Below are 9563 nucleotides of genomic sequence, written 5' to 3' on the forward strand. Positions count from 1 at the left end.
ATGGAGTATTTGGTTACATAGAAATAACATTGTCTTTAATAATGATTTATTAAATGTTGGAGAGATTATAGATGCTATCAAATATAGGTCCGAAAAATGGTTGACTGTGGGTTTGAACGAGGAATAGCTAGTATACATGAATTGGTTAAATGAACCATTGATATGTATTACTTTGTATATAGGTTAGAGTACTCTTTGTACTCCCTTTTCTAAATATTATATTTTTTGCTTATAAAAAAAATATATCTTTACATTATGTTTGAAAAAGATGATTTAAGAGAGATTTGAAGAAAGAGGTGGAAATGGAATAGAAGGAGTTCAATAAAAATAACTTTGTTTGATGAAAGTGAATTAGAAAGGATTTGTGATGAATGAAGTGTAGATCATATGGTTTCATAATCACCCTTTCACATCAGGAGATTTTCATAAAATTTTACAATAATCTTCAAAAATTAGATACATGACCAAATATATCATATTCTAATATTTTTTTTTGAAAGGATATTATATTCTAATATGTTACCAAACTAATATATTATTGATCAAGTACAAAATATATGGGTCACCATATTCCAATATGATTGAGACTAATGCAATATGCATTTACAATAAAAAGATAGGGTAGGTAGAATAATTGGTTATGTCAACTAACATAATCTATTATATTACTATATTACATTAAAAAATATATAATCATTCATTGTATTAAGTAGTATAATCAGTTATGCTAACTAGCTTAACATATTTTACAATTATATTATATCAAAAAATATAATATCACTTCAATATAAAGATAGATAAAATAATATATATATATATATATATTACTTATTTTTATATAAAAATATAACTATATAAAATACAACTTTAAAATATCAATTTTCTTATATTTTCCACCTAATTTTACTTAATCAAACAATAACAAATTACAATCTACTTCACCATATTTCTTACCTATAATCTTTTCCATTCTCTTAAATTCACCCTCTCCCAAACAATACTGTGTTTAAAATGCCGATTAAAATTTAAAAGAAAAACTAGAAGTAAAAAATCATTTTAGTGAAAGTATTAGTATTATCACATGTGGTGCATTCTTAACCTCAATTTGAAAAAATAAAAAATTCAATTACCATTAATGACTAATTAATAATAATTATTACTGGAATCTAAATTCTCTCTTGTCGTAAATTCCATGCAAAGCTGTCATTGGTGTTTCCGTCGTCGTGGTTTACAAGTTTATTAGTGGCTCAAATAAACCCGAAGAAAGAGGGATTCCTCTTCAGCACGTCAAGTTTCTCCTTTCGTTATCCCATTCCAAAAAAAAAACTCTGAAACCAGGTTTCTGCTTCTGCTTCAACTTGGCACTATTAATACTTTCAAAATCTCTTGCATCTCTTCATCTATTTGCTCCTTCCTTACTTTTTTCCTCCAATCAAATCACTCGCGCCTTCGCTTTTTCTCTTTTCTCTCTCTCCATCGATCGCATCGAAACCATGTTCTTCACCACACCTTCCTCCAACCTCCGCGCGCGATTCTCCACCACGCCGCCACCTTCAATCGGCGATTAGCTTCGTCCATGGCTTTCTCCGCTTCCACCTCTTCTCCGTGTCACTCGCAGGTTCGTTCTTTCTGTTAATTATTTCGATTTTCGCAATGTAATGATAACGACAAACGGTTAAGAAAAGTGTGTTAGAGAGTGATAATTTGAACTCCGCGAATCGATGTCTGTAATCTCGCGGTGGTTCGGTTGATTAGCGAGTTTGCGTTTGAATTGACGTGGAACGGTTTTTTTTTTTTTTTTTTTGTGTAGTTGTTTTGCTCTGTTAGGTTCAATAGGAGGCATCGTAGTTGTGGTCGAGTAGGTTTCGCGTCGAACGGCGGAAGGAGATGTCGTCGTTTACGGAACGGTGTTGGTTTGAGCGTTAGCGTTAGGTCGGTGTTGAACGACAATAGGCGTAGTGTTGACGATTATGGAGCGGCGGAGTCTGCTAGGGTTTTGTTTGAGAGGCTGTTCGAGCAGACGCAGAACCGGTTTACCGGAGAGGAACCGGATCTTCGGGTTCTGGAGTCGGATCTGGAGGCGGCGCTGGTGGCGTTGAAGAAGAAGGAGGATCATTTGATGGAGGCGGAGAGGACGGTGTTGTTGGAGAATAGTAAGTTGAAGCTCACGAAGGAGGAGTTGGAGCGGCAAGAGACTGAGATTGAGGCTGCTAGGGTTAGGTATGAGAGGCTTGAGGAGGAAATGAAGGAGGCTACTGCTAGATTGGTTTCTCAGGCGAGCCGGATTGAGGAGCTGAAGCTTAGGGTTAGGGATCGGGATCACGAGATTGACGCGGTGTGGCATGCGCTGAGGTTGAAGGAGGGGGAAGTGGAGAAAATGAGGGTTGAATTGGAGGTGAAGAGTAAGGAGGCTGTGGCGTTTGAGTCTGAGCTTAGGGAGAAGGGGAGGCTTCTGGATGAAGCGAATGAGGTTTTGAAGAAACAGGAGACTGAGCTTGAGGAACTGAAGAGGGCGGTTCGAGAGAAAGAGGAAGAGATTGAGGTTTTCTTGGTTCAGAGGGAGGTTGAGAGGGAGAAGCTGAGGGTTTCCGAGGCGAATTTGGAGAAGCAGGCGATGGATTGGTTGTTGGCGCAGGAGGAGCTTAAGAGGCTGGGAGAGGATGCTGCGAGGCATGCTGAGGAGAGTAGTGAGACGCTGGATGATTTCAGGAGGGTGAAGAAGCTTCTCAATGATGTGAGGTCTGAATTGGTTTCGTCTCAGCAAGCGTTGGCGTCTTCTAGGAGCAAAATGGAAGAGCAAGAGCGGTTGTTGGAACAGCAGCTGAGTGATCTCGGGGAGCAAAGGGCAAGTGTCATGTCATACATGGAAAATTTAAAGGATGCACAGACAGAAGTGGAGAGTGAGAGAACGAAACTTAGGGTTGCTGAGGTTCGGAACAAGGAGCTTGAACGGGATCTGAAGATGGAGAAGGAGCTCATTAGTGAGTTAGAGGAGGAGCTGAAGAAAGAGAGAACTTCTTTGGAGCAGGCAATCAAAGAAATGGCTTTGCTTAAGGAAGAATTAAAGAGAAAAAGTGATGAATTCAGAGAAACGAGTGCCATTCTTCAGGTCAAAGAGTCGGAGCTTGTTGATGCCAAGCTAGAAATACAGCGTTTGAAATCTGAAAAGGCTTCCCTTCAGGGTATCTTGGAGGAGAAAGACTTGGAGCTTTCCAATGCTAGGAAGAAGCTGGAGGAAGTTAATCAGGAGATCTCTGATCTTAAGATGCTTATGAACAGTAAAGAATCCCAGCTCATTGAAGCAACCAATATGCTAAGGGAGAAAGATGAGCATGTGAAGATAATTGAGAACAAGTTGAATGATACTAACCAGAAGGCTTTCGCGGCTGAATCAGTGGTGGAAAGAATTTTAGATCTCACAAACAAACTGGTTTCTTCCATTAAGGATGAAGACATCAACTCATCAAGACCACTAAAAGATGAAATGGGTAATCAACTACTCGAGGAACTAATGGTGGAACCTACTAATGAATCTAGATGGCAACAAAAAAGACTTGAGAATGAGCTTGAGTTGGCTAAGGAAACCTTAAAAGAAAAGGAGATGGAAGTTCTTGCGGCACAGAGGGTTCTAACAATTAAAGATGAGGAGCTGAAAATGACTCTTGCAAGATTGGACGCAAAAGAGGTAGAGTTAAAAAAAGTAAGGGAAGAGGTGACAGAAGACTCTAATGATCTTAAAAGGCTGTATGCTTTGGCACAGGAGAGAATTGGTGATAAGAGCCTAGGAGATTTGGCAATTGAGAAACTTCAGCTTGAGGCAGCTCAGCTTGAAGTTGAAGCTGCCACGGATGCACTTCAAAAACTTGCCGATATGAGTCGACAACTTATGAATAAGGCTATCCAGAGTGTTGAAGCTGATAGCTACATCAGTGTCGTGCAAAGTAATGATGATAAAAACCCTGATTCGATCACAGATATCAATGACTCTGTTTGTTTCACTGAGGTAAAAGCAAGAGTTGCCCGACTCTCAGCTTTGACTGAGCAGCTTGTGATGGACGCGGGCATTGTTGCTGCAAACTAAAAGAGCAGCTTTTGAAGATGTGTTGTATTTTGATGTACCAAAGCCATTGCAAGGTCATATATAAAATCTTCACTTTGTTTGCAAGATATGGTACAATGTACAGATAGCAATCACGTGTAATTTTGGTACTTTAGCTGTGGGGGAGAAAACTCATTTTGTTGCACTAGTTACATTCAGAGTGTATTTGTTTTAGACAACATAAATAGGATGGAAAGATTTTGCATTGCTGCTTTTCCCTAATCCTATCTTGTATTAAATAAAATGACCACCGCATAAATCCATATCTACCTTCCTAGATTGAGTTACAATTGCAATCATCTGGCACTACTATCTATGTTTAAATGTTCAATAGCTAAAAAAACTACACAAAAATAAGAAAGGGATACTATCAGACCTGCAAAAATATATTGAAGATCTCATTTGACGGCAGTTCACTATTTATGAGACGAGGAGTGTTATCAACACTTTCTCAAACACACTTTTATGATTTGTTAAATTTAATTAAAAACTATCAAATCGGGGCAAACTTATTAAATGTTAAGTGAGAAAAATTGTCATTTCTAATAATATTTAGGTAATAATAGAGTATGTTCAATATCTATATATACACTAGAAAATGTGTTATTATTTTTTGAATATTTAAATATTTTTTTAATCTTTGTAGTTTTATGAACTTTATCTTTCAGTTGTTATTATTAAAAATGTTTTATTTTAGTATTAATATATATTATTTTTGTTTTCTTTTAATTCCAGTTGCTTATTGATATAGGGATATTATATGAAACTAAAGGAATTAAAAAGAAATACATGATGATATTTAAAGAGGTTAAAATAGAATGAATAGTAAGAAAAGGGTTAAAATAGAATGTATTTTTTATAAAGATTAAAAGATAAAATTCATAAAATTATATATACTAAAAAGGATATTTAAACATTTTTTTAAATAAAATAAGAAATGTTTTTCATTATCTAATGTTTTAGAATATTGATAAACGACAGATATTAAGAGTGTTTCTAGGCCAGGTTGATTAGGGTTTAAAGGAAAATATAATTTGAATTAATTAATTTTAATTGATTTTGATTTAAAAATTATTTTTAGTTAACTCCGAATCAAATCAATCTGATATTAAAAGGATTGGTTAAGTTCGAATAATTGAATATCTAATGAAAAATTTTAAAAAAAATTCCACCATATCAGTCTTTATAAGAGTAATTTGATATTTCAATAGTGATTTCATGCACAAATTAGAGATTGAATCTTGATCCTTAGTTAAGTAACACAAGTATCAAACCATTTTTGAACTAATGATTTTTGATACCAAAGTGTTTATAATATTTCAAATTGTTTATTAGAAATCAAATCTACTAATATACATCTAATTGTCCAACTGCACAAAGTCATTTAGTTACTATGTTAACTAATAAAAATAATAATATATAAGTTGTTGGTTTAGTTCAGATCTCAAAAGTTGAATCAAATACTTAAATTAAGTTAACATCAAATTTTAATTGATTCAATTCGAATCGATTAGAACCCAAAAAAAAATTTAAGCTAATTTAATTTTTTGAATTATCATTTGTCGAATTCATCCGATCTATCAAAATCAAAATTTTTTACTGAAATATTATTTTTTTAAAAAAAATTTACCCAAGAAGTATCTATTCCAATTTATTTACACTACTAGCACCCTTTACTGTTCACGTTTAGCACGGGTCATTCTGATATCAGAACGGACCGTTCCATATGCAAAAATAACACATGATGAATGGATCAAAACGGTCGTTCTGATATCAGAACGGGCTGTTTCAGATTCAAAATTAACACATGATCAATGGAACTAGAACGGGACGTTCTAAATCCGGAACGGGCCGTTCTAAATCCGAAACGGGCCGTTCTAGCCACTTTTGATGGGCCGACATATGGAACAATAGACATGAGCACACATTGATGGGTTATCCAATGCAAGGCCCATTATTTTACACACGAGAATACATGGAATGGTACATGGTCAATTTCATTTATTTTCTATCTGTGACACGACTACTACAAGATCCAAGGACCCATCAATAACGAAAGACTTCCACAATATTTGAAACTAGTGCAACTTTCATGCGATTGTAAGAAGAGACTCATCAGCATGTATCAAATCCTCTACACAACATCACCCCACAAGAAAACATAATTGACAGAAGGCATTCATTTGCAACAACTTCAGAGGATTTTTTTACAAATTTATTTGGAGTAGATTTTAGAACTCCATCTTTAGCACAATTATACATGCAATCTCTTTACCAACCGAAATTTGCTAATGAACCTGGTAGTTCTTCAACAACATTTCAATAATCAGTGCTTGATGATGAACTAAATCCTTTTGAACAACAACCTCCACAGCGTAATCCAGACCGTAACAGATGTTGCCCTCGTTGTGGAACTGGATACTATTACGGAGATTAAAAAACTTATATAATTCACTCTATCTTAATGTTATCTTTTTTTACTTTTGATGCACTATGTCTCTTTATCAATGTAATATGAATTTTAATGTTATGCATTTTTACTTTTAATGCACTATGTCGCTTATAAACTATTATAATTATACATTATTTGGACATGTCTTCCTAGTGTGATGTGCAGGTTATCTAGGCTTGTCATTATTATTAGTCAATAATCTTCATGTCGAAGCTTGAATTGTAGTAGTTGTGGCACAGATAGGAAATAGATGGAATTGGCCATGTACCATTCCATGTATTCTCGTGTGTGAAACAATAGGCCTTGCATTGGATGATCCTTCAATGTGGGCTCACGTCTATTGTTTCATATGTTGGCCCATCAGAAGTGACCAGAACAGCCCATTCCAGATTCAGAACGACCCGTTCTGGTTTCACTGATCATGTGTTAATTTTGAATCTGGAACGACCCGTTCTGATCCATTCGTCATGTGTTATTTTTGCATCTAGAACGGCCCGTTCTAAACGTGAACAATAAAGGATACTAGTAGTGTAAATAAATTGAAACAGATGCTTTTTGGGTAAAAAAATTTAAAAAAAAATAATATTTCAGGAAAAAATTCATCAAAATCACTAGCCGCTACACTAGTAACTATTCTAAGAACGGAGATAAAAACATGTTTTTCTTTGTTGCCCCCAAACTTACAATTTCAGAAGCATATAAAGAGCAAATAAAACGGTCCAAGCATTCTATTTCTACACGTGTAGGATACAGATTTATTTTAACAATACTGAAGCAAAACTAAATGGCCATCAAATGTAATATCTCATCCATGCTGGGTTAACAATGTTACGGTTGGGCCTGGTTAAATTTACTGGGCCTATTAGCCTGCTATCAAACATACATGTATATATTTGACCCAGAAAGAAATGTTAGATGCTCCATTTACATTGAACCATGCATTCTGGTTACCAACCACCTCTCTATACAGGACTGATAATTCACTTTTATTTATACTATTTTCATTGATTCTTATTCAAGTTTCTAAAATTAAAAAATAAAAAATAAAACAAGCTAATGTTTTATGTTAAAATTGAAAGAAAAATAAAAGTTTAAATGTTTTTAATTTTTCAAGTTTAAGATAAATTTATTTTTTGTCCTTTAAATTTAAAATTAATCTTTAGTCCCTATAATTTAAAAAAAAAAAATCTTATTTTAGTCCTTATGATTAAATTTCGTTAATGAATTTGTGAAATAGTCCCACAAAATTCACTTACTAGTATTATTAGTGAAAATATCTCATTAAAATAGATTGATACTATATAATTATTTTAGTATGTTATAGTTAGATATGTTAATTATAATTTGAAAGACTAAAATAAGGTTTTTTTTAATAATACGGGAATTAAAAAAATCAATTTTAAAAAGGGACAAAAACATATTTAATTTATATTTAAAAGACTAAAATCATGTTTAAACAAAAAATAAATAAAATATGTAATTACACTCTTGATTATTTTAGATTCAACTTTCAATCGTGTAATTTTGATATATCGAGTTATTTTCGAGCAAATAAAGACCTATTTTTAAAACTAACTAGATTTAGTTTGTCCATTGGTTTTCTTCAATTGAAAATCGTCAAATATGATTCTCTATCCAAATATTTAAGGATTTATAATGAATTTGGCATATGAAAAAATTTAAAACAAATAAATAATAAATTTAGTGAAATTTTGAAAGAAAAAAAAAAAGTTATAAGATGTGGTGAGATTAAGGTTTAGAGAAGATAATTTTTTAGACTTTTTTGGATGAGAGTTTATATTTTTAATTAATTTTTTTGTGAAAAATAAGAATTTGAAAATTCAGTTTGAAAAATATTGATTGAAGAATGAATTTGCTTAATGTTTAGAATAAATAGACTTAAACAAATGAAATATTAGAAAATTAAAATAACTTATAATCAAAATAAGAAGAATTAAAAATGTAATTAAATATTCTCTTGAACGATTCTTATAGTGGTAAGTATGCTCTTTTGTAACTTCATTCCAACTAATCTCGGTTCCATATAAAGCAGGAAAAAACATTTTCAATTTACATTGCATAAGGATATCTTCTTCTATTCCCGGAAATATGAAATGGAAATGTTACTTTTGAGTAGAAAAGTTTTATTTTCATAATAAAGGAGTGGATAAATAATATTTTCATAAGAATATTGAAAGTCATTTTCTGTAATCCTTCTAATTTTTATTTTTATTTAAATTATTTTAAATTTTCAAAAATATTAATTCGATATAAACATCTTTTCTTATATTCTTAATAAAATTTGGTGATTTATTATTCCTAAAAATAAAAATATAATTTTCAAAAATACTATATTATTCTATGAAACAAACGCCCCTATAAGATTGTTGCTCCCAACATTGTAACATTTAAATAAAAAGACGATTTCATTATTATTATTGAAAGTGCAAAAATGAATAAAATTAATTTTGCACTTTACTATCATAAAATGGATATTATAATGGCAAAAGTTGAAATAATGTTATAAGAAATATTCAATTAATAAAAACAAATAGCTAAAAATATATGTAATAAAATAGAAAAACAAATAATAAACTCTGAAAATTTTGATTTCGCAAATGTGTCCATTTAAAATAAGTCAAACCCCCTGTTATTACACATTATAAATAATGATTTCACCATGAAAAGAAGAGAGTCAATTATTGCTGTAGTCTCCTTTGATTTTTTTTTATTTTTAAATATAGTAAATAACTTAAAAATTCAAAATTAATTCAACCAAAATTTTAACCAAGCCTATCCTTTATCACGAAATTGTTCCACCATGGAAATTGCTGTAGACTCCCTCGAACTCCACCCAGAATGGACATAGCATGCAAGAAAATTTCCTCGCCAAACAAAAAATTATCCAAAAGTATCTTGGCATGTTTTGTTCAAAACCACAAAAAATAAATATTCCAAAGCATTAAAAAAAAAAAAAAAAAAAAAAAAAAAAAAGGAGGAGAAGGAGAAAGA

The 9563-nt window shown here is 32.2% G+C and overlaps 1 protein-coding gene across 1 annotated transcript; it reads left to right on the top strand.

Moving 5' to 3' along the window:
• The first annotated feature begins 1257 nt into the window (after nt 1-1257).
• On the top strand, nt 1258-4382 carry LOC109811078 (Myosin heavy chain-related protein). The gene is made up of 2 exons (XM_020374708.3): nt 1258-1618; nt 1811-4382. Exons 1-2 carry the CDS (start codon nt 1577-1579, stop codon nt 4079-4081), a joined length of 2313 nt encoding a protein of 770 aa, XP_020230297.1. The 5' UTR covers nt 1258-1576; the 3' UTR covers nt 4082-4382.
• Nucleotides 4383-9563: the final 5181 nt, after the last annotated feature.

The sequence above is a fragment of the Cajanus cajan genome, chromosome 9 (assembly GCF_000230855.2).
Source record: "Cajanus cajan strain Asha chromosome 9, NIPB_CcT2T_4, whole genome shotgun sequence".
Lineage (NCBI taxonomy): Eukaryota > Viridiplantae > Streptophyta > Magnoliopsida > Fabales > Fabaceae > Cajanus > Cajanus cajan.

Coding starts and splice junctions, on each gene's coding strand:
- LOC109811078 (XM_020374708.3), top strand. CDS start 1,577: ATGGCTTTCTCCGCTTCCACCTCTTCTCCGTGTCACTCGCAG. Junction 1,619..1,810: donor CTTCTCCGTGTCACTCGCAG/GTTCGTTCTTTC, acceptor TTTTTTGTGTAG/TTGTTTTGCTCTGTTAGGTT.